At 33.9% G+C, this 26981-nt stretch overlaps 1 protein-coding gene and 1 long non-coding RNA gene across 2 annotated transcripts in view; both read right to left on the bottom strand.

The window, feature by feature from the left end:
• LOC308176882 (uncharacterized protein) overlaps positions 1–26981 on the bottom strand; it is a 436002-nt gene that overhangs the window by 38381 nt on the left and 370640 nt on the right. The window contains exon 18 of the mRNA XM_080553232.1: positions 21706–25139. Within this exon, the coding sequence (XP_080409358.1) occupies positions 21706–21867 (162 nt within the window). The 5' untranslated portion in view covers positions 21868–25139. The remainder of the gene's footprint in view (positions 1–21705; positions 25140–26981) is intronic.
• Positions 295–6072, bottom strand: LOC308177028. Its single transcript, XR_013938805.1, has 3 exons — positions 5979–6072; positions 4089–4215; positions 295–3372 (listed from the first exon to the last, which is right to left on the bottom strand). It is a non-coding gene; the product is annotated as an uncharacterized lncRNA (long non-coding RNA).

The following is a 26981-nucleotide window of genomic DNA, read 5'->3' on the forward strand; positions in this document are numbered from 1 at the left end:
AGCGAATGACTTGAGAAACTGAAAAGCACTTACTTTGTTCCCCAAGGAAACCAAAAGCTTCAGATCCCTATTTTTAACATGCTCTAGGCTTGAGAAATTGAGACATTGTCTTAAATGGCTGCACTGTATGTACTGCAATTCCACTGGGTCATTCTTTATTTAAATTCTCATCAAGGGAGGCTTGGGTAACATTACATTTGCAATATACTTCTCCAAATTCTGTATTTTGAAATCCAACTATAAACCTATAGCAGCTCTTTCATCAACTCAAAAATGCCAGACAGAATGCTTGCTTGGCAGCCACATATGAGTCCTTTGGAATGTTTACAGACAAAAATCCTCTACCTTGACTAAAACAATAAAGGGAATTATACCCACAGCTTGTTTCTGAAGATTTAAACATAATACAGCTGGAACAGAAAGTTAATGGTAAGTCAATGTTGTCTGACACATATTCATGTACAATATTTTGACCCATTGACCTTTTGAGGATAAAGTACCTCCGTTCAAATTGTAGAAATCTCAAGAGAGAAAACCACAGTGTTTTTGTTTTTTTTTTTTTAATTATATTTTTCATGCACTCCAACACAAAGAAAGGGACAAAAACAGAATACATCTAGAAAAGGCAATAATAAATAAAATTTAAAAATACATACAGCTATACAGTTGAATATGAGCTAGCAGTGTGCCCTGGCAGCTGGAAGGGCCAACCGTATCAACCATGGCATTGCTAGTCGGTCAAGGGAAGTGATTGTCCTGCTCTACTCTGCGCTGGTACGGCCTCACCGTGAGTACTGTGTGCAGTTCTGGGCACCACAATACAAAAAGGATGTGAAACTATTCGAGAGTGTCTAGAGAAGGGTTACTAAGATGGTGAAGGGCCTAGATGGGAAGATTTACAAGGAGTGGCTGATATCACTTGGTTTGTTCAGCCTGGAAAAGAGAAGGCTGAGGGGAGACCTCACCGTGGTCTACAGCTTCCTCATGAGGGGGAGTGGAGGGGCAGGTGCCAATCTGTTCTGCCTGGTGACCAGTGATAGGACCCGAAGGAATGGATTCAAGCTGCGACAGGGAAGGTTCAGGTTGGATATCAGGAAAAGGTTCTTCACCAAGAGGGTGGTTGCACACGGGAATAGGCTCCCCAGGGACATAGTCATGGCATCAAGACTGTTGGAATTTAAGAAAAGTTTGTAATATGCTCTCAGTCATATGGTCTGAATTTTTGGATAGACCTGTGTGGTGCCAGGATTTGGACTCGATGTCACAAGTCCAGAGTTCCAACTCGGGATATGCATACAACTATGGTTCTATAATTCTATACATAAAAGTTATTAAAAGATGCATTTTCTACAGAATTAGGGCTAGATATTGACCAACCTGGGGTTCTCTGGCCCCAAAGATTCAAAACAAAATGTAAATTTCCCTTTTTGATTGTAATATGTAGGTTTTCATTTTGCTTACATGAAAGATCCTGTTGTATACCCCTGTTCCTACTTCTTCCAAAATGAAGAAACATTGAATATGTACATGAAGAAACTTGTTTGAGCTGAGGCAGTATACTTTCTGCTAAAATTTTCTTATTGTAAAAATGTTTTTGGAAACTCCATCACAGAGATTATCTGATCATATATTTCATTATTTTGCATTTTTCTTACCAAATTTATTCAGCTTTCTGAAATATTTTAAAGTGAGGAAAGCCATGGGACGGCTTATTCCACGTTACACACAAGGGGAGCCACATCGCTCTGAAATCACAGTTGCCTCACTATCATTCTTACTTCCATGTTACTTTCTATTTACCACCACTAATATTGTTGTGGAAATCATATCCAATACATATACTTCAGGAAATTAAAGAAGCAGCCCCACCGAATACCAGGCAAATCTTCATAATGTTCTCTTGTTTTACTCTAATGAATAAACAAGAGAGAAAAGAGTTTCAGACATGCTAAGTGCCTTTGGCTGCATAAGTACTACACTGCCCCAAATCCTTCCGCATGATTCCCTTCCCCCCCAAAACAAACAAACAAAAACAAACAAACAAAACAAAACAAAACAAATCAGTAAAATCTTCAAGCCGTCATGTCATCAGTTAATTGCTTTAAACTGTCCTCATTTTCAAGAAGTTCTGAACAACCCAAAGGAGGTCCTATCTCTTAACCTGATTTTTCACCTTAACCTAATGAAAGAGAGTCACAAGGAAGTATTGACAGTTGTGTCTAAAATAAATCAATGTTTCATTTAAGACAGGAATTTTTCCTTCTTTACTCCAACCTTCAAGAATACAAACAATAAGGAAAAAAACTGCCCTGCGTATATCAATCCTAGGCAAAATTTCCCTAGCCATGCTTCCTATTTCTAGAAAGTTCATAAACTTGTACTGAAGTTTGGGCTAGTTTCATTAATGAAATACATATATTCAGCTCAGGATGACAGTGTATTGGGTCAGAATAAACACCTGAAATTGCTCTATAGGTATTATTGAATCATCTTCTATCAATGTTAAAGGAAAGATGTTCATTCTCATATTGGTAACCCTTGCTGCAGTAGTCTGTTTACTGATACCATGGTATCTTTGAAGTGCCACAGCACAGAGTTGCATAAAGGAAACTGAGAATTCCTGAGAAAAAAGCTTATCAAAGTTCCCATCATTCACCCTGTCATATTTCAGGTGAATATGCTAAATTCCAGAAAAAGTCTATTGCAAGGTGAGTTTACAGTTTTTTCTTTTAGATTTACTCTACTTTACATAAGCAACTAAGAGATTGAAGCCAGGTCTCACATTCTAGATAACTCCACTAATTAAGCAAATTAGATCTACATATCAGAATTCTGCCTATGAACTGCTGAGTATGAGATTATTTAGAATAAGGTCAGCTGCTAGGAGGCAATGAGATTCTTTCTCCTCAGAATGGCTGATATAGCTCAGTGCCTAATTAGGACGTTGTCTTTAAACTTGAAAGAAACAGCTGCAGGTCTTTCATACAGGCAGAGCAGAACCTTGGTGACTAGAAACTGGACTCCAGAACATTCTCTCTCATATTTTCTCATCTTCTGGGAAAGAAAATACATAAAATTCTGATATAGAGACAGAAGTGCTTCCCAACACTTTTTGCATATGATAATATACACAAAATAAGTTCTTCTTAAATAAGTTTATGAAATCCTCACTATAGGACTCCTCATATGTACTATCCATCAAGAATCCTTATCTATAACTACCCACAACTAGTGGGTGAGGTAGCTAGATCTTTGGTTTTAAGGTACTTGCCTAGGTCTGACTTGTCACCTAATGCTCCAGAATGAAGATTGCAGCTAGAAGTCTTTATCTTCTGGTTCAATGGGACTTCTTGCAATAATGCTGACGCCTCCCTTTGTGTGAGATGGAACATTTTCAATGATTGGTATAAGACTGTATGAGAAATTGCACAATAATTTCACCTTGCATTATGCTGTATACAGATAACTATGTTATACTATATTCACTTTATATTCAGTATTTAAAATACCAGTTTGTGTAGTTAACTCTTAATTTTATGTTCTGCAAATTATATAATGTCTTTTTTTCACTTACCAGAGATTTCTAAACAGGAAAATAAAAATACATGTATCAGTCTAAATCATGCTAACATATATGCCAATCTGTTAAATTGAATTAATGTTCTATCAAAAAACTATCACATAAAGAGACACAAAACATGGTGCAGAATTAAAATCTGCAAAGACAGCTGCAGTTATACTCAGACTATACTTTAATTTTATTTTTTACTTTTGTATGCATGCATGCACTATGTGTAATCTTAGAAATTTATTGTTTAGTCTCACTAATATTAGTCAAAATAATTAAAATTCCAAATAAAAATCATAATAAAAATGCCATTTTAGAGTTTCCCACTTTACTACCAAAGAGGAACAAATAAATGAGATTTTTCAAGACAGACTGAAATAGGATTTCTGTAGCATATGATAAATAATAATTTTAATCTCTCGTTAGGAAAAAAAAAATCCTGCTCATTTATACACTTAATTCCATTAACTGCTACAATTTAGCTACTGGATACCCCAATCTCAAAAATTCAGAACCAAACCTCCTGTCACAAAATGCTCATATTCACAGCATCCTCACAGAGAAAAGAACTTACTGATTGAAGCAGTTCAATGATCAGGGATGTCTACGCCAATGAACTCCAAATATGGTATTAAAGGCTGTTTTTCCTAATAACAAAAATATTAGAATAAATATTTTAATACAAATACATATCTCAGGAGAAAACTTTTAAAATGTTTTTTAAAAGTGAAGACACTTTCTTTATAAAACACCAAGGTAGCTCTGATCTGTTTTTCAGTTGTCTTTCTTTTTTCTTTCTTTCTTTTTTCTTTCTTTCTTTCTTTCTTTTTTTCTTTCTTTCTTTCTTTCGTCTTTGAGAAAACGTTCTTTCTTTTGTCTTTGAGAAAACTTACTAGTTAGAATTTTAATGAAAAGGGTGTTTATTTACTTGGAGTTTGTTAAGGAAGGACTTAAAAAAGGAATTTTGTTAAGGAAAGAAAATTCTAGTTATATTAAGAATACAAAAAAGAGGAAAAGAGGAGAGGGCAGGGCAGGGCAGGGCAGGGCAGGGCAGGGCAGGGCTGGAGAGGCTCCACAAAATAACCACATACTAAAAGTATAATGGATGTAAAACTTAAAGGAGGAATTAGAAGCTCTACATCGTTTATCATTTAGGTAACTCCTGTGAGTATCTGGCTGTCACTCAGTCTTCATCAAAACCTAGCATATTAAACAACAGGTATAGAAAATGACAGAGATGTTCAAGTAATATTCAAGTAGGCAAAATATTCACATGAGATGCAGATCTATTTTCAAGTCCATGCACTAGTCAGTGCTACACAATATATGCACATTGGCTATGCTGAACCCTCTTTTACCCGCTTTTTCTGTTTGCTTGGGAGAAGGAGGATATTGGTTTGAGGATTTTTTTTTTTAAATTTTAACAAATTTCATAGAACAGGAAAATGGTGTTCTTCTGAATCCTACCTGATATATTTTCAAAATTAATTACTTATGCATTTCACAACAGAATTTCAACTATTTATTTTCAGAAACACATTAAGAAAAATCATTAACCTTATGGACAAAATCCACACTAAACTGCAAATTCCAAAATCCATAAGCCAATAAATGTACTTTCAACACTATTCCTTGGAAAAATGGCATAAAGTAGTATCAGACTCATTCCCATGGTACATCTCTTTCCACAGTCAGCTGCTATCTTTTGATAAGTCATTAGGAGGGATGACATGTGTATCCTGGCACAACTAGATCCTAGGGAAAAGTTGACAGATGTTATAGTATAAATCAGTTCTGATGCACATTGCATTGCCTCCAGAGGCATCTTCTGGTCTTCTACAAAAGGTTACTGAACCATATATAATATAAAAATGCAGATACAATTGTAAGGAATAAATGTAAGGTTCTGCTCTACCCCACTTAGAAAGTCTAATGTATGAATAATGTTCCATCTGCGCAATGGTCAAATGTGACTGAAATTGATTTTAGATGTACCACATGGAGCAGCACAGACCTTAACAAGCTTAGTGACATGGGGGACCTTGTCAGGAATCTGTACAAAATTCATGATACAAGAAATTTGTATAAATGAGAATCTGGGACAGCGAAGAATGGGGTTATATTACAGGAAACTTTTGTAGCAAGTAATCAAAATGAATCACATACTGAGTGCATTTTCAAATAGAATACAACAAACTTTAGTCACATTAAATTCATAATAAACATGTGAAACATGTCAAATATGCAGCTACATATCCTGACCATTAACTTTTCTGGATGCATGAGTAATATCCGAGCAATGGGAAGAAAACAGTCTTCTGCTAACCTGTTTAGCCAGTAAGAATTTTTTGCCTGCAGTCTTAATCCTTTCACCACCTGCCTTAGTCAACATCAGGGAAGTAAAACCCACCTGCATCCCTGATATTCCAGGATTGCTCTAGGCTTCCTCCCTCATTTCACTCCTGTAATGCTAGACAACGATCCAATGACAACTAACAATTCTGCAGAGGAAAGAAAGAAGAGCTGAAGTAATAACATCCCACACTTTCCTCTTCTAATAGGAAATGCTCCATGACACTGCAATGCTGGAGGGATTTGATGTATAGAGAATTGCTGTAGCCTCTTGACTCTCAGTCATGCTTTTCCTTGTGTAATTCTGAAATCATTCTAAGCAGCCATTTTAAACAAAGCAACAGGAAGAACTTGTGTTTGATCAGTATTTGACAGGAGATAAAGTATGTTACAGCAGCACTTCAGTAATATTTTGCACATATTGCAAATATGTGCAATGGCAGTAAATGTCATTTTACTCTCCTCACTCTGATTCATGCTTTCTTCACATCTTGAAGGCTAGCTTAATTCTCATTATCAGGTTCATTTGGATTCAGCATAACATGAACAACCTGGTGAAAACACTCAACAAATATATCTGGGGAAAAAAAAATCAGGATGTTTTCAACAGTTTGCCATTCCTTAAAATACACAGTTTTCTTATAAATATTCTACCACATTTATTGTTGTATTGCAAAAATAATGATAATGGTAATAAAAATGTTTTTTGTTTTGTTTTGTTTTTTAGTTTTGAAAATAAGCCACAAACATTTTTGATAAGGTTATATCAAAGTAATGAGTTTAAACCATTAATAACAAGCAAATATATCTTATCTTACTAACAGTATTTCCAAACTTCTAAGTTTTTTAAGATGAATTTGTTCTTAGTCTTTCATTAATCTTTGTAAAGATTACGGATTTAAAATCTGCTGACAGAATGAAAAAGGCTGTAAGCTAAGTATTGTAAATTTCTGAAATGCCCTGTGCCAGATCTGGTGCCTTTATTCATTAGAAACTCAGGACCAAGAGCAATATTTGAACAAGCACTTACTAATACTTTTACCTTTCAATCTGACCTATTATTTTCATCAATATGTAAATAATGTTGATGATATTTACCTCTGCATGTATTCATGCACTCTGTTCAACTCATTTCCAGAATACCAAATAATTCACAAGCTCTTTAAATCCTCCATAGCAGTCAAACAACTAACAGACAGGAACCATCACACCTGATGAGGCAATAGTGTTATCTTCATTTTATAGATGGGTAAATGAGACAGAGATACAACAAGGTTCCCTTCAAACTAGGATGTCCAATGTAAAATATTTAGGGATACAATTTTCAGACTACTTAACTATACACAGCACCTCTGCCAATTAACCAATGGGTTTCCAAGTTAAGAAAATTTAAAGAGAAAAGGATGAAGAAATGTGATGAAGGTTTAAATAAAATGCGATGAAACCTTGGCTCAGCTATATGTCTGAGAAGTGAGATAGCAAGGCCAAAAGTGACAAGTTTGAGAAGAGGTTTAGCACAAGCCAGAGTGTAAGTATATTCAGAAAATCAAGTCCCCAAAACAACAGTTTTGGTTTCAATAAGTAGTTATTCTTCCTGATCTAGTTTACTCTTTTACATTTAAAAAAAAAAAAAACAACCAACCAAACAAAACAAAATGAAACAAAACAAAACAAAACAAAACAAACAAAAAAATCAACACAGAGTTTTGATGTTCTTCTAAGTAGATTCACAAAATATGTCTGAACCCTCATGTGCTATTTGGGAAGACATTTAGGCACCACAAATTCATGAATTAAAAAGGTCTGTCAGTCACCAATTTAGTGCCATGATTTATCCCTATATGTTGCACTGGCATTAAGAGCCACATAATACTTTGCTTTGAAAGAAAACAAGAGTAGCATTGTTCAAATCAGGTTTAAATTTATACATTGATTCCATAACGTCTCAAGCTGCTTTCTCTAACTCACTTCATAGAATTTAAAGACAAGCAACTGAAATAAAGGTGAATATAACAAAATCAGTTTTCTTCCTACCATCAGTCATTTCAATTTTCACAGACAGAAAACAGAAATATTTCAAATAGTGATTCACCCAGTCTTCTTTTCTGGATTTTGATGTACTTTGTTTGCATTACTTTAAATGCATCACACTTTAAAGTGCTTAGGGATTGTATTCCCTGGCATATAAAAATTCTTCTATATAGACTTTTACAGAGGGGACTGCAGCAGCTTGAACGATGGAAGTTAATAACATAAACACAGCATGATTATGATTTTATGCACAGAAACTTGGCAAGAGTGTTTTAGTGGAATGTGGCTATGCTAATACTCCCTCCTGTGAATAGCTCCTTTTCACTGCATAATCAAGATCTCCATACAGTGATCTGAGATGCCTTTCACAGAGCTGCTTTAAAAAATGAAATTATCTTCATTATTATTAATTTTATGAAAACAAATTGCCTTGGAGTTTAGTGCTAATTACTGTCCCTGTCAGATAACCCAATGAGAGGAGGTGTAGAAATTTACGCAACAAAATCGCAAAGATACAAGTCACAACCTTGCAAAGTAACAAAATGACTTGTAATAAGCATAACAGAAACCTTATGCTAAAATGTCTCTAGTTGCATTGCCTCACAACAGAATGCAATACAGGACATATTTCCACTTATATCTTAAACTCCAATACTACTACTTTCATGTTCAGAGAAAACTTCAAAATAAATTGTACACATTTTATACTGTATTTTACAAGTCGTCAACAAACATAGAATGGTTCACATGGAGTCCACATCTGAATTTCGGCATGTATGGGCTTTTTGTTTTCTTGTTTTGTAAATAAGAAGTTTTTATTTGAAGTCTTAATGAAACAAGTATTAAAAAGCACTTATGAAAAAACATTATGCTTTGGAAGTTTCTGCGCTGATTTCATTTATAGATGAAGGGTTCAGGAACAAGGAAAAACTCACTAAGCTTGATTCCTGTTATCACTTAAGAGCAGGCCAGATAAACTTTTGGATTAAATTTAAGATACTTCAGTGTAAAATCACCTGTCAAGTGTTCAACTACTGGCTTAGGGAACTCCAAGACAGTATTGTGTTACATGTCACTACATGATGGTAGCAACGCACAAAATAGGATCTTTGACACAGCCTGAAGTTCCCGCAACTCAGAACACCCTTTGGGGGATTCTTGTATAAAATTGAGTCCCAAGACACTTGGAGCAGTAACCTAAAGAGTCTTGCTTGATGAGACTGAAAGACACACAATAGGATATGGAAAGCTGCAGTACTAATAACAGTTCATCTCAAAAACTAGCAGTTTTGAAAAAGACTAGTTTTATTCTCTGACCATAAAATTGAGAAGAGGAAGTAGCTAGAAAGGCCGTCTGCATTAGAAGAGGTGAATGTGGAAAATCCTACTGCTTTTAATGCCTTTCTATAAACTAGAGTCAGCAGAACTAAGTAATATGATGTAACATTTCCTACATAGTTTAATAACTGCTAGGTTAGAGAAATAAAAGTTTAAAGAAGGAAATAGTTTTCTCCATTCTTTTTCCTCTATTCCCCATTCAACCAAGGATGCATTAGCTAAAGCTGTTCAATAAATCTTAGGGCTTGATTAAGTAAAAGTATTACGGAGCAAGAAAGAAACAAAACATCACTGTTTGGGTGCTGATGTTAATATTATGCAAAATCAAGCCAAATGCAGCACAAGTCAACAAACTATATGAAAATAGTTTGGAAATTTAAAACATGGATTTGAGAGCAAAGATTACAAAAAAAAAGAAGTCTAGATTTGATGAAAGCTGAGGTATAAAAAATATTTAAAAATAATATTACTATTTGATTAAAAATAATCCATACTTCACTGGCACATGCAGGCTAGCCTAGGAGTAAAATAAAATAAAATAAAATAAAATAAAATAAAATAAATCATATATTTTATCTTGTGCAACTTTTTTAATTGCTAGTCAAAAACTGCAAGTTCTATTATGAGATAATAATTTCTTGAACACAACAAAGGAAAAGTAAACTGTGAATCTATCAGAGTATGCTTTTAATCTTGGGTTTCACATGCACAGGACGTAGTCATAAGAAAAAATTTCCTTTACATTTTTCAGAATATACAGAGGACATGAAAGCTTTGCATTGACAAATGTGAGCATGCCAAGTGTTACCACTTACACTACACGGTATTGCATGTTACACTGGACACCCTTGAGATGTCCACCGTTTAGATTGAAGATGAAGAACTTGTAGACCTGCAGAACCAACACCCTCCTAATTCTTTATGGTGTTTTTGTTGGTGGTTGGTTGGTGTTTTTTGTTTGTTTTAAACCTAAAGGACTTATTTAAGCTACTAGAAGCAGTGAACATTTCAAGGGGGAAAAAATAATGCAAAGCACTTTACAGATACCTAATTAAATAAATATATAGAATATTTAATTTTTCTCACATGTTGAGAAAACAAATTTGAGGTTTCATTAGAGATGAAATATCAGGCAAAATAACATAAACATTGCATCCATCACAGCCTCATTCAGTTAATTAAATTCAGAGGCTCAGCTGAGTAATTTAATTAGTAGTACTGGACATATTTTCAAATTGTATGGAAGCAGGAGTTTTCAAAAATTTATCCTCCTTTCTTGGAACTCAGAAATACATTTCACTGTTTGATTTTAAATGGCCACGCACATAAATTTTCCCAATGAACCATGAATAACAGTTTGTTACAATAACAAAGCTATGATTAACAGTTGGCTAAATAGAAGTGGAACAGGGCTAGCACATGTTAACTGCACCTTATTATTGGAAGATGTTGGCTTGATGGAGTTATAGTAAATTATTTATTTTTTAAAAATCTCAAATGTAGATCTCCTGTCCAAGCACTTTTTATTTCCAGATGAGTTAAGGCTGTATTTGAACTCACTCACAGTATTCCCAGGTGACTTCATGAAATCATGGAGATTATTTTTTATCTAGCATGGAAGCTGTACTTACGACCTCAACAACTAAAAAAAAACATTGATTTTGTTTTTCTTAGAAGGAGGAACTGGTGGTGGACATTACTCATTATTCTGTTAACTGAGATTTTGTTATTTTGTAAAATATAACTTCTGGAGAACCAGAGAAATCAAAGCAAACTTTTCTATGCTCAGATCAGCAAGGTCTGTTCAACAAGTTTCTAACAAAACCTTCTGCTAGGCTTTTTTTTTTTTTCTTTTCTTTTTCCTAGTGTTGTGTTCTCTGATAGCTCAGGTTGTGTACCACACTTGTTCCTATGTTTAGCTTTAAATCTGCCTTCTCTCCTCTAGCTCACAACAGCTTAATACATACCAATTTTTTTCACTGTTAAAATAAAAAAAAAAAAAAAACTTTTCTAAAATTGTTCAAGTAGTGAAAGGCTAGGGAATGTCCCCAAAGTTTCATTTTTCAACCTTGGTTTACCTCCTAGGCACCATTAAATACAGTTGAGTTTTAATAGCATGCTAAGATCCCACTTTTTCATTGAGTATGTTACTGGGAAGTCATTCACCCAACTGAAGGAACAGCACTCTGCAATCTGACTGCCCTGTTTTTAGTTGGTAGAAAGTAGAGGATTGTAAAAAACAGTGCATAGATTTGCATTTCAGGTAGCAGAATACTGGCCACAGCCATGGAGTTCCTTGGTTTGTTTATCAGATCAGGCAGAGATGTATCACCATGTGGATTTTTTTTTCAGTCTAATACAGTTGATACAGCAGCTGATAAAATGGGGAATTTATTGTTTACATAATCTCAAATTCTGGGCACTTGCTGTTGCTAACTTTCCTCACCTATAATTTAGCTATAACAAGGTAATTAGTATTTCTTTATAGACAGAAAGTGAAGTGGCACTGCATTAGACTGCCGGCATGAGAGCTCAACCTGAAATCACCATGTTCTACTTTTTCCAGTAGAACATCTCTGAAGTATAATTATAATTAAGCACTTTTTTTGGAATATTAATTTTTCTAATGACACTGATGTAATGTCCTAGGAAACACTGAATCAGTTCTGTTTCAAAGTACTGTATTATTTAAGAGCTTTGCCAGATGTTCTAATCATTTCACTTGGATGTTTCCACCAGGAAAACAGTTGCTGAGACTTGTGAATCTCCTGTCTTTGCCAACTGTCAAGGAAACAATTTCATCCCCAAACAGGAGGGGAAATCTGTAACAATCTCTTAAATAAATAAATAAATAAATAAATAAAAGTGATGTTTCAGAAACATTTGTATTGCTGCTGGTTTATAAAAGATTTTGCCGAGAACAAAGGAATTACTGTAATCATGGGCTACAATGAGCACTTCTGTGCTTTCAGTCAACTTAGCTTTGTATTTTCCTATTAGATCATGCAGGAGAAATTCAACACAGTCTGTTTCACTGTTATAACTGAACTTTTTTGAGGACCATATCCTTAACTGATAGATACATCATTGTATCTTTATTGACTTGAGTGATCACATGGCAGAACAGAGCTTCTAAGGATCTAGGATGTGATATCTCTCTAAACAACAATTTTTGTAATAGTAGTGAGAGACTGTAAAGAAGTACTCCAACTGAAACACATTTTACAATTATTCATTCCAACAGTCACAGAGTATTGAATGTAAATTCACTTGTACTACTTCATAGCTGCACTATCTTAAATGAAATGTCTATGAAATGTCTTACTGTTGTTTATTTATAAAGATGAATAAAAGAGAGGCCTTTGTATCAAGGAGATTCAATAGTGACAATGAATGACTAAAATATCAAACTACAGCCTCAGTAAGAATCCTATTTCTTGACATATATGTTATGAAATAGTTCTTTCAAAGTAACTTATAGAAAAATTGCTGTATGCACCAGTAAGTAAGTAGTTGATCTCATGATGTGTCATGTGCATTTCAATAATTTAATTCCTTCACATACATTATTTTCAGCAAGAATATAGATTTTAAGGATTGGGTTTCAATTTATAAGTCTGAATAAGTGTAAAAGAAAATTAAGAGATTTGGGAAACGTGACTGAAGGCTGAACCAGAAGACCTCCAGATGTCCCTTTCCAACCTCCACCATCCTTTGACTGTGAATGAGTGGCTCATTTATCTGGAGACAGAGAGGTAAAAGCGCTTATTGTCAGGATTGTTTTCACAAAAACAAAGACGAATTCAGGAGTAGGCCAAGATGTGCTTGGGCTTTGGTGGAATGATCTTTTTATGAAATTATGTTTCAAGTTCATGTATAGGTAAAGATGCTTGATTACAAAAGGTAAAAACCTGTCTTTATTTATGTGTTGCCAAGTTGTACTTTATACGATATTAACCTGTACAGAAATAATTTTAATCAGCATGCAGTAACCAAGGTGAGTTTGGCTAGCTTCATGAAAATCTGGATCAAATTACTCTGCTAGTACTGTAATAACAGCAAATAGAAAATGAAATGTGCCAACATTTTTCTGTGCCAACTACTTACACAACCAACAAACATGTTTTATATGAGTCCTAAGGTACAAGATGACACAAATCTTTTCATAATTATATTCTGTTCATAAGGGTTAGTTCGCTCTGGACAAATAACCTCAATCAGAGTACAAGTTAAATAATTAAATTTTAATGTATAAAATTCTTCTAGATCTAATTTTTACATAGAATCAAAGTATACAATAACACATTTAAAATAGAAGACACTTTATTCTAAATATTTTTCTTTTTTCTTACATACCTTGATCAAAATTTCATAATAAATTGGTCTGAGACTGATAATACTTATATAGAAATGAGTTAGTGAAAGCAAACTTCAAAGGAGGCCATGGTAGGAAAAGCAAAGGAAGTAGTTTATCACCAGACTCATTAACAGATGGTATTAGCATGTGTATCAAAAATAACAAGGAAAAAATAGATTAGAAATGTATTTTTTAAAGGTGGCCAGTGTTTCTAATATTAATTTACATGTTACAAGAAAAAAGTGAAAAATATAATCCATAACAAATGCAGTGAAACATTGAGAAAACTGAAAGTTTTATCCAAATTTTCACAGATGTTACACCTGTCCCTCTTTTGCAGATTATTTACAGACAGAAAATAAAAATAATAAAAAAAAAGTTAAAAAAATATCTCCATGTGACTACAGATTTTCAAAAATATTTGTAGTAAACATAAAACTCAGAGTAAAGGAGGAAAAATAAAAGTTTGATGTTCAGAAAAAGGATATGCACTTTGCCAGAAAGACATAATTTTTGAATCAATCCAATAAAGTTTTAATTACTTGGACAAAGCAGAATGGTTTCATTGGAAAATAAAGAAAGATGTCCTACTTACTAGTCACATGTGCATTTTGATTCATGAGGTAATTAGGTAACAGTGCCATACTAGGACCTTGTTAATTGTCCTTGAATGTTTCTGTGGTAGCTACATATACTTTAAGTAACTGGATACAAAGTATCAGTAATCATTGAAAAAAGGTGGTTTTCAAAAAATAAGTGATCAACACAATTTGGGAAGTATAAAAAAGCAAGTCCTAGCATGGCAAAAAGGAGGAGCACTGATTTCTCTGTTTTAAATACATAACTAGCAACATGGTCCTTTTCTAAAATGTTCTCTTCATTATGTCCACAGAGTTTGCTAAAGACAATAAAAACAATAATACAAACGTGAAGCAAACCCATAGATCATTTAAGAGAACTATGAGAAAAAAATGGTATTTAGAAGTGCCTATTTTCCTGCCAGAACTTGTTCTTGCTATGTTTTTATTATTATTATTATTATTATTAATTTGCATTTCTTTAATAAATGATACTAAAATTATTTATCTCACTAAGTGAAATATCTAATATAATGAATACACATTTAGCAATGGCGTGGTAACAGAACATTAAAAAATTAGCAAAATTTCCCGAAAAAATAAGAACTAATTATATGATGTACACATACCTTTCTTCCAGAATTTTATCACCATAACTCAGCAGAATAAATCAATTCCTAAAACAATGAAGCATTAACTAAAATTAATGAAGAAATAACAGATCAAAGTTTTAAAAAGGCTACCCATCTAGCAAAATGGGTGTTACCACTGAACCAAGAACAGCAATATGTTAGGCAATTAATATCACAATATGACTGGTTCATTTTGGCTTGGCTAGTTGTTTAAGAAATAATGGAGAGTGGCAGACTTTTTTTTTTTGTCTTATTTTGTTACTGGAAGTTTTAATTCAACAATAGAACACTAGGCAGTTCTTCTCAAGTGTTAACAAACCTGTGCCCTCTTGCCAGCTGATGAATAAAGAAGAAAATTAATCCCATTACCTCCACTAACGATACATACGTCAACTAGTAACTCCAAACTAATGAGGACATGAAAAATATCAAGGTTTTGAGAGCTGTCTTTTTTAAGTAGACTTGTGCTCTATACTGTTGCCATAATTTTTGAGCTGGTCTGTGATATTATAAGCTTACAAGCTATATTATCAGAATTTATTTTCCAATGACTGATTTGCAGAAATTCACAGAATTACCAGCAAGGCTGGGCACCAAACCTGCAGATCCATGATTTCAGTTCTCTGTAACCACTTTGGGGAACTTTACAGATGCCATCACATCAACAAAAACAAGTGGTAGTGTATTTTATTTCAAGAAGGAAACTGAGCATATAGTGCACTCACTTCCACACACAGCAAAGGTTCACTTTAATGGGCTCACCACATTCTGATTTCCATAATTTATTCTGTTATCAAGTGGCTGAAGTTTAAACTTACATTGCATATTTAGTCTAAATCAAATACTAGTGGCTTCACCATTTCATCAAGACTGGCATAAATCAAGCTGGGGAACACAGAAGTTTCCACAAACAGTGGAAACTGTTTTCATCCAAGGCTTGGACTACAAAAAAGGAACATAATTCAGGCATGAATTCTAATTCTCCACAAAACCCCTTATTATTAATGTTACCTTGCCAGTGGATTAGATTCATCATCACACTTTGCCACTATAGTCAACAACACTCACTATCCGAAATGCATCTCACTCTTTAGTTGAACATCAAAGTGAGAAAACCAAGTAAATTCTAATTATAAACAATCAGAAGGAGCAAGATTACTTGTTAAATATGCTTCATTTTAAAATGTCTTTCCCTTTTGAGGAGGATTCATATCCTCAGATCCTTCTGTTCATCTCACTTTCTATGCAAGTTCTCTCAAAAGTGCTACTGCACTTAGCTGAGGTCACCATATATGAACATACTTGAATAGCAGAAAAGCACAAAGGCTGAAAAAACAACAAAGGTTGCTCTAGAAATCCTAAAAAGATACATCTATTTTTGTACCTAAAGTGTTATTAATTTTTCTTATTCTGTCAGGAATATATGCAAATTGAATATCTTTTAAAAAACATTTTATGTAAATGTTAGATAACCATAAATAGCACTGCATCCTGTCTTCTGTGACACTATTCTCAAAAAGTGGCATCATGGTGCACTTTTTTAATCTCATGCATTATTAAAGACTGAGATGTAGAGCATTCTAAGGGATTCCACTGACAAATGATAACCCTAATAATAAGGAGCAAACACCTAGTTACATAGCATAGCAATCAGAAATCTAATTTCACATATGAATCAGTACAGTGTTCCTTACATTTATTACTACCTATTTTAACTCTAAAGATATGGAGTTTTATAACTTCTCTTTGTGTTATCCAAATTTCCCAAAGCAATAGTACATTTTGTACCACAAAAGCTGATAAATGACATCTATTTACTGATGACAGTGCTACTGATCTATGTTTGCTTTAAAAACCAAACTGTTAATTTTATACTTCACATGAGGCAGGCTCCACTGATAAAGCTTTGCAAGACTGCCAGTAAAATACATTTGGTTTTGGATATTGCAAGCTATAAACAAGATAATTTGTTTCTCCTGATATCTATTCTATTCAGTACACTTTTTGTTTCCTTTTGGTTAACTATACCAACATACACTGTGTTGTAGGTCTTTTTTTTTTTTTGTCTTTTTTTTTTTTTCAGCTGAGAAGTAAAAGTATGGATAAAGCAGTATGTCTGGGGGAATATTAGCTAGGAAAGTATCTCTGAGTACAGTTCAACATTATCAAATTTGTATTGATTTTGAATTGTCAGAAGAAACAAACACACAAGATGTCTTTCTCTTGCCTTCTGTTTTCATTACTTAATATACTAGACTTACTGACAATTTTCTACTGTGCTTACTTGTTTCCATCATGTTTTTGGGCACACAACAAGCATCTGCTAGACTTTTTTTAAGGCAAACATAATGAAAACGACAACTGGAATGTGCAAACGATAATTCTTGTTTATTAAATAAAGTTTGTTGAAATTATTTAAAATAAGTTGTCTTAAACTTTGAGTTAAGCAGAAAATATTTTTAAAATTCTGTGATCTTTTAACTGCTATTCTCTTTTACTTCAAGTGTAAAAGTGGTGTTTTCCTTGGTGAAAGTATCAGCTTGTCCACCACTGGTGGATGTTCCACAAGCAATTTGTTCAAGATACAATGTACTTCAGTGATGATTGCTTCAAAGAAGTATATATAGTTTTACGTATATTTGATCTCCTACTGATCTGCAAACACTGCCAGTGGGAGTGCTGATTACTACAAGGCTGAGAATTCAGTGCCATTTATTTCGTCCATTAACATTAAATAGATAAATAAAACATTTGCTAGCACTCTTTGTTGGATTTCAGTTTATTCTCTATAATAATCCACAGAAGACCCCTTTTTTATTCTTATTTCAGTACCACAGAGCTTATTTTTTCATGCATGAATAAAAAAGTTAATATTATTTCAGTGATTCAGTTATTTTCTTTAAATAATGTTTGTTTCAGAATATGGAAGCTGATATTGCGATTCAAATGAAAAGATAAGAAAAATGTAAGTACTAAGGATGACAAATTTAAAATACTGGCATGTTGGGCTGAATAAGCAACTTTACTGCCTTCAGTAACAGTAGGATGCAGCAAGTGGTTTTCATTTTCTATGTACCAGACATACATTTTTGCTGAGTGCGTTCTTAGCATTGTTAATATTCATACCTTACTGTGAAAATTCAGAGGATTATCCCTATGCCAAATTTTCACTCATTATTTTTCTCAACAGAAAAAGCATTTTTAATAATTCATTTAAGTTCACAAAAAAAGAAACAATATTGATCAATACACGAATTATACATAACTATCAATACATTAACAGCAGAGAAAGGAAGTAAAATATCTATGATTTTTTGTACCTGTCTAGCATTGAAGATGGTGAATAAAATACATTGATAGTTTGATTACTTCCTTTATTAATAAATAAAGAAAATATTTCCAGTCTTTAAAGATAAAGTTTATCTGATATTTTCATCAAGGTGAGAATGACCTAGAAAGTTTCTCTTATTTAATGAACATATTGTAAGCATATTTATTTTTATCAAACTGAGGAAAAAATGTTTGTGGAAAAATAAGCATAAATGAAGATATATATATCTCAGATGTTTAAAAGTGCTTGGAAGCCTATCACATAATCTGAGTCATGTGAAAACAAACGCCTTATACAACTTCAAATAATAAATCTTAAATAACAAGTGATAAATACCTGAGATAGTAGGTTTGACAGCCTGCACTGTGATGTCTGACACTACTTGTATTACTGTAATCCAAATGAAAAGGTTATCATTCAATCTTCTATTACCTAAAAGACCTTGAACTATTATTAGCTTCTTAATAAGCTCTACAAGTTACTCCGATAGTCTCCTATAGGAAGCTATAACAAATCTTCCCTCTCTTGGTTATTGAGGGACCACCACTCTCACCACCAATCCTATCCCCACCCCTCAAAAAAACAACAAACAAACAAAAAACAGCTACAAACAAAGCAAAATAATGTACAAACAAACAAATAATAATAATAATAAAAACACCCTAGCTAACTGACTGTAGCTTTACATTGAGATTCTCAAAACTTCATCTAAAGCTTGCAGATTTTTTAAGTCAAGGGCAAACAGCATGCTTCTTTCTGCAACGGCATCTAGGCAGGAGACTTGGGACTTTCTTGCCAAGAATTGAGAGGATTTGGCATGTATGAACCCTGCAGCGTAAAGCGAGTAAAATCTTAATTCGGCTTTGTGGTATTACTTTGTGGTATTTACATTACTTTGTGGTATTAAAACAGTATTCTGTTTTGTATTTATTTGGTAGCACACCTCACAAAAACAGGAAGTCTTGATCAGGTTGCTCAAGTCCTGGTTTCTCCCTTGAGACCCTTCCACATACTTAATCCTATAAGCCATGAACCTTCCTGACCTAGGGGTTGCTCGAGGATTAAATTTAGTCTGAAATGGCTCTTAGACATACAAAACACTACTTCAGAACTGAAGATTCAATCCTACATTTTCCTCATGGTTTAATATTTGGAGACCACTATTTTATTAAAATATTTTACATTTTAAAAAGAAAGTTTTCAATAAGACTGTTACATCTGTGGCTGAAAGAGACATTGACATATGAGATTGAAAGGAACAACTGTCATTTTTCAGGCTGAGAGGCCATGTAGCAAGAAACACAATAGGCATCAGTCCATGATTCCTGAGCATAGCCTACAACTTGTAGTTAACATACAGTGTCAGGCAGAGAATTTAATTTAATTAGATCTAGCAAAAGAAAAATCTGTCCAAATTCTTAATCAATTACAGCAGTTCATTGGATATGCTCTTTAATAAATCTTACTTAGAAAATTAAGTTCAGCTTGCCTGTATGTAAGTTCCTATAACAGGGACTGAAAGCACCCAAAACAATCAATATGCCATACTACAAAGGTAAGTGCAGAAAAAAAAAAGTAAAGGTATTTTCACACATGACATGCAAAATAGCCTGAAATACACATAAAATATATATGAACCAGGAGGAAATATAGAAAAAAACTATGAAATATGAATAGATTTTGAAAGTGAATAATATCTAATGTACTTAGAATAAGAAAAGCAATCCCTATGGTGGGAGAAACTTGAAAAAAAACTTATCCTTATAGCCTATAACTCATGCATCAGGAAAGGTTGCCTGTGCTGAAAAAAATATGCCAAAAGAGGAGCAGAATAAGTTTATTGCTTGGGAGTCAAGACCAAATATCACAGTAGCTATACATCCTTGAGAAGGGAAGGGAAGTGGAGGTAATAAATTAATCATTTATTAAACAATCACAAGGGTGAAAAGAGAAGATCTTACACTTTCAACAAAGGGAGACATTCTTGTAATCAGTTTTCCACAGATTATTAAGTAATTTTCTATAACATGAAAGTTTTATGTCATTGCAAGCACCCTTAAAAAAGGGGAGGGGAGTACAACTTGAGTACATTTGAAGTTATTATTTCTTCACATTGCACTTCTCCTTTAAGAAGTAGAAACATGTTCTGCTTTCTTAACAAATAGCTAAGGTTATGTGAGACATCTAATCAGACATCTATCTAACCAGATGTCTCACATATCAAAACAGATATGACCCAAGACTAAAAACAATTTTGTAAAAGAAAGCAGAGCTCTTGTGCTACAATAAAACAAAGAAAACTGTAAATTCAGTGTAACCGAAATTACAGAAAAAAAAAATGGAACAAGCAGATTACAGTATCTTTGACAAAAACAACCTAAACAACACCTATTCAGACAGACAAAGAAAAGGTTCAAAAACCCCTTTGTCTGTTCAAGCGGGAGGAAGATCTTGCTCACATTAGCAACCTGAAAGTGTTGCTAGGTAAGGTAAGGACCTCATGCTACAGAGGCAGTATAGGAAACCTAATAAGGATTTGAAGAAAATGCTCATTTTAAAGTGAAAGTATTATGAAAAAAAAAAAAGTTACAATTTACATTTGATTATTTTCAAATATTTCCTAGCACTGACTTTTGCAGCAGTAGGAGCAAAAACACCTTAAGTAGAGTTTATGCTGCATGGAAACCATCACAAAATGAAAACCAACAGGTCCACAAGACAGTCCCGGAGCAAAATTTCAGGTTAATGTCCATTAACTCCTATAATTATTGCCAACAGGGACCTAGTCAATATTCCCCTAACAATTCCTCCACTTTTTTTTTTCTTTTTCTTTATCTAGTTCTGTAAATTGCAGATGGAATTTAAACCTAGCATCTGTTGGTAGTTACTGATATATTCTTAAAAGCACTTGTCAGAAGTTCACTGAAGCACATTGTAGAGCATCCACAAAGCTTTTGCAGTTACCTTCATTACTGTGTCCTTCTCAGACAATCTGAGATTTGTTTAGGGGCATCTGGATGGTAATTCTTAATGTATCAAAGAAGCAATTGTTAAACAGTACATATAAGTAAATTAGACATTGGAAATTCTATTAAAGGAATAAAAACATTTCTTATCAGCAAAACAAAAAGTATTAAAATAATCACATTTTTCTCCTAACATTTTCTCATTTTCTCCAGATTTTCCTTAGTTCACTCTTAGGTAAACAAGATGGAATAATGTAGTTAAGATACCAATTAAACATCATTTCAGTACAGACTTTATTAACACACCTGGATCTTAAAAAAAAATAAAATAAAACAAACAAACAAACAAAAACACCTAGCCACCAACATTGAAAAGGGATTTTCCACAAAATAAAAATAACCTCTGCCCTTTTCTTCCTTCTTGTGTCATAAAGTAGTATTACACCACACTTTTCTTTAGTGTCATTGACCAAAACACAATTAACCACTAGGGAAACATGAGGAAAGTCTTATTTCTACCCTTTGTTTTTATATTCTTCTATGAGGACTTACTTTGAATTTTAGGATTGGATCCATGGCTACCTTGTCCAATGCTTTCACAGAGTCCCTTGGACTGGGGAGCAGAAAGAAAGTTAATAGGATGCAACCCAGCTGTACCTGGTGAAGGCTTTGTGAAAAGGCCATGCTCAGCTCTGTCTTCTCTGCTCCTAACATCTTGGCTTCCCTCTCCTTTAATTGACCCTTTCCATTTGTTCTGGAGTTACTGTATTTCTGTGTTCCCTGCTATCCTTGGTTTGCTCTGCTCCAAGTGGCTCCCCAGCACCTGACTCTCCATGCTCAACAGGACACTCATCACAAACTCATCATCACCCCAAATAATTTCATAAGCTGTCTAGAGAAAAGGCACTTTGTAGGGTTCTGGACTGGAAGATATATCGAAGCAAATAACCTCACTGCAAGACAGTTATTCTTTTTCTATCTTCCTACAATGCAAGATGACAGATAATTTGCTTAAAGGAAAAGAAGACTTCTATTAATGTCAATGAGAGTACAATTAATGTTCTGCAGAATGTGTCCTATAATGCCAACTTACATTTCTAGAAGAAATATATTTAAACTCTGAAACATGCTCAGTATACTACATATAAAGAGAACAAGCAGTCTAGAAATTAGGAACAATCTAGTCATTTTCATATCTGCCATGTCAATTCTTTTATAGAGTAATGTCTATAATTAAATATTTCTATAGTGTTTTAAAACTGTTTAAATAAAAGACACTAGAGACAAGTAAAGAGTAGATCTGTTTAGAGTTGTCTATTTACACAATATCAAAAGGCAAAAGGGTAGTCTCCAAATTCTTTTCTTATTGAGGATGGTAAAGAAATATACATACCTTAAATTTGTGTTCATAGCATCAAGATTTGGTCAGAGTTAATAAAATTGAATACAAATATAAAAGTGAATATAAATCACAAGACTGAGCGTCAGAACTTAAACTCCTACTGTGATTTCAGATTGCAAAAGATGCATTTATCTCATCCAGATGTAGCTAAAACTACTGCCTAATTCAGTCTGAACTCATGAAAAAGAAACTCTGTGTGCTTCAGCACTCATTTATGCAGACTATTACAAGGCTACTAACAATACAAAAATGTTTTCTGTGTTTTTCCTTTGAGAGATTTTTTTCCTTGTATATCTTGAGTTGTTCTTTTTATTCTTTACTTCACTTAACACAAAGATGCCTGGAAGCAGTATAATATTTTTTCATCCTTATTTTACTGTCAACAGCATCACTATGACCTTATCAGACAAATTTATGTTGACAATTTTTTCAAACTGTATATTCTCTTGTGAGCTACTATAATGTGTATCTTTATATTATCTGGTGGAATTTAGATGTGAGCATTTTTTTTTAATTATAATTTTTTTCTTCTTTTAACAGTATATAAAAAAAAATTGAAGGAAATCCCTGGACACATAAATCTGTGTTGCACTTTATGAATAAAACCAATAAATTAATATCAACACTTCTATTTCATTTATATTTCAAGATTAAAACTATGAAGTTTGATAATTAAGGTTACAATTGCCTGATGCTTCACACTAAAACATTATAATATTTTTTCAGGTTGAAAAACATGAAAACATGAGGGACTGCTACTCACAATACCATATCACAGCAAGAATGAAGCAAAGACACTGCTGAGTTTGTGAATCAATGAAAAAGGAATTATGTAATCACATTTAACTCTTATTAAAAGGGAGCTTCTAATGACAGCAAAGATGCACAAAGCTTTCAGGTGAAAACCTTCCCTGATTATTTCAGTAGTATTTTGTTGCACAAGGAAAGGAGAAAAATATGATTGTGGATAAAAATGTTCAATAAATTATAAAGCTGTAGAAATTCAACCAAATTTTATCTAAAAAAGTTTAAAAGCTCTTTCTTAAAACAGCATTACCGTCTTCTAACTGGTATTGGATAATTTCTCTGAACCAACTTAATTTTATTTCAAATTTTAGTGGAAACTTCCATGAGTTAATCTCATTTGCTGGTAGGCTGCACTGAGGAAAAAAAACCAACAACAACACCCAACCAACTTTGTTCTCAAGAAAAGTACCTGCAATACACCATCGATCTAAATTTCACAATGGTCTCCATCCAACAATACACACTGATGAAATCCTGTCTGAGCACCCGTTGTTATCAGATCTATTTAAATTCTAAAGTAAATGAAAATGTGCTCCTTGAAATAGAGTCCAACTGAAAAGAAGTATCAAAGGAGGTACAAAAGTTTGCTATCACTTCTGAGAGGTCTCTCAAGAGAAGCAAATGTCCAGACTTGGGAAACCCAGACTCAGAGGAAGCACTTGAAATCTGACAGTTTCCAGAATATCTTAGCATTGCCCCCACCTGCCCACCCACATTCATAATAAGTATCCAAGTGCATCATTCAATGCCAAGTCATGTACTAGCTTCTTGGAAGATTGTGAATGGCTGGAATTAGGGAACTGCCACTGAACTGCCACACTGATTTAACCCCACTCACACATATGTACCAGCTCAGGAAGAATTAGAATTCTGAATTTCAACATGTTTTTTTCTAGTGTTTTGGTTTGGAATAAAACTATTCTCACTTTGGTCTTAATTTTGGGAATGCTGGTTGAGAATCTGTGATATGCCATGGGAGATCCCAACTCTAGACATGATTCTTTCATGAGTGTCATTTTTTAACTTTTTACTTCTCTTTACTTCATTTTTATTTATTTTTTTGTCAGTCATCTATTTTAAGTTTTCATCAGTATAACATCTAAAGAGAGTCTGGAACGATGTTGTGAAGGGGAAACCACAGGATAAAAGTCAAATTCATAGTCCATATAGTTTGTTTGTTTGTTTGTTTGTTTGTTTTTATGGGGAGATCTATGGCCAAAGAATGATCATCTTCTATGACCCCTCAAAGAGTGATAACAGATCTTGCAAAGAGAACAGGAATTATTCCATGCAACTGGGTTTAGCTGGCATCATTACCTGTGTAGAAAGAGGGAGTCAGAACCACCATAGTAAAACTGACCTTTATGATGGATGTTTTACCTTGCAGATAAAGCCTCTTGGGTGAAGAAAAATTGCTTTGCTGTGTCCCAGAATATATCTTGTCCACTTGCTCTGAGTGCTACTGGTAGAAAAGGACTTTAAGATTAAGGAGACAATGAAATTTCCTTCTCACTTTGAAAGCTGAAGGAGTAGGTTTCTTTGGCAGGGAAGCAACAGAGAGGATTTAGCCTCCAGCCATGTGGTTTTCTTGCAACTCCCTCAGTTATTGTAGCATGGACTCATCTGTCTATTATCAGACAACACTTTCACTACAGTTCCAAATTATTCAGGGTGAAGATTATTCACATATCAGCTGGGACTTGATTTCAGTGTAGCCTGTTCAGCAGTCCTGGCAAAACATTTTTCACAAAACATCTGGGAGATGAGTTTTTATGGCCTGTCAATTATGATAAAAGAATAGGAAAAGGTTATATTCTTCAAAACATTACTTCAGAGATGCCTTTTTTTTTTTTTTTTTTATTTCATGTGTTTTTTCTAATGAAAAGGCCAATGGAAAAATTAAAATTATTTTACTTCTGCAGAACTTTTAGAAGCTGTGTGAATTCCTCAAGGAAATGTTATCCTGAATATCATGTGGAGGAAGGAATTCCAAGTCCTCTGCCACAGAGCTGGGACCAGCCCAATGTCAGCAGAAAGACCAGTCCTGCCCCTTCCACCATGGCTGAGTTATGCCCTATGACTAGCAGGCAATCTTTACTACACACCTAATTTAAGTTGATCATTTCTGTACTGGAAACTGAAGAAGACATATGACTCCCACAAAAGATTTATTACTGTTATATCAACTTTTCTTTTACTAACATTAATCTTCCTAGTGTCCATTATCGATTTAGTTAAAAAAGATGGTGAAATTAATCAGCTCCTTCAAATTATGCCCATAAGCAATGACTAGAGGAAGAAAAGTCATTTACATTTTAATGCAGAATGTGGAAAATATTTTAACAAGATGGCAAAGTGAAGTAAAAGTAAGCAGAATCCTGACTTCAAACAAATAAACAAAAATCCTTATTGAAATCAAAACCTCCCATTTGATCTGCAGAATGAATCTGAAAGCACACATTAATCCCCACCTGCATTTCTGCTTCCCAATTAATATTTTGATTTTGTTGCTGGGCAAGCTGCCAGTGCATATAGTTCATACTACATAATTGTGCTGCTCTTCTACAAAAGTGACCTAAAATGACATTAAATAACACTCTATCCATAGCAAGAGATGTCTGTCCCACAGCAAGCACTAGAAACAGCCAAAAGAGCTGTTTCTTACCATAAGAGTTAAGCACTGGATTCAGCAAATTCATGAAAGATGGATCAACGTTTGACCTCTACTGTAGAACAAAACTGTCTCTTCATAAACATATTTTAGTATATATGTACATATGTATAAATATATGTTTTTTCTCTATAAATAAAAATAAGACACAGTGACAAGTATTCTTTATTAGTCCTTCTAGCTGGATTGAAGTATACTGTGTATATCAGCTCAAATCTTTGACTGGGGCTATGTTCAATTAATGTTTTGCTCGTAAGTACTCATAGTTGAGAACTGCCTAAAACAAGCTATTTGAAATATAGAATGAGCTAATCCTAGACTGAAAAGCAAGATACCATGCTGTACAGTTAATTTCTCAGTCACTCTTTATCATGAAAAATCAGAAGAATTTAATGCCTTCCCCAGTGTTTGAACACTGGTACACTCTGAAACAAATCTTAGCCTTTTTAAGGTTTCTCACCACTTCTGTTTGAGATCACGGTACCATAGTACACTCTAGTCCTTTTTTTCACTGGTGTACAGCTGAAGATCAGGGATGTGCTTTGTATTGTGGAGTTTACTGTCTGCCTTTGGAGATCTTTGGATAATGGTGAGACAGGTTTGTCACTACAGGTTGTAGAGGCACAGAGAAAAATGCAAATGACACAGTGTAGTCTTTCTGTACAAGCATACACAGATTATGTATGGGTCCAGCAGCATTTAGAACGTCAAACTGAAATGCTACACATTTATATAATACTAGCCACTCAAGATGTTCCAGCTGAACACAGTGGCCTAACAACTCCTATATACCTTTATAAGGGAATAGGAATCCATAGAACAAACTTGCAGTCCTACAGAAGTAAATGGCTTTTGCTATTGAATCTTTCAAGGACTGAACACATTACTGATAGCAGGCCATTCCCCTGCAGTAATAGAAGATTATAATGTCTGTGATAATGTCAGAGG

The sequence above is a fragment of the Anser brachyrhynchus genome, assembly GCF_964034855.1.
Source record: "Anser brachyrhynchus genome assembly, chromosome: 13".
Taxonomy (NCBI): domain Eukaryota; kingdom Metazoa; phylum Chordata; class Aves; order Anseriformes; family Anatidae; genus Anser; species Anser brachyrhynchus.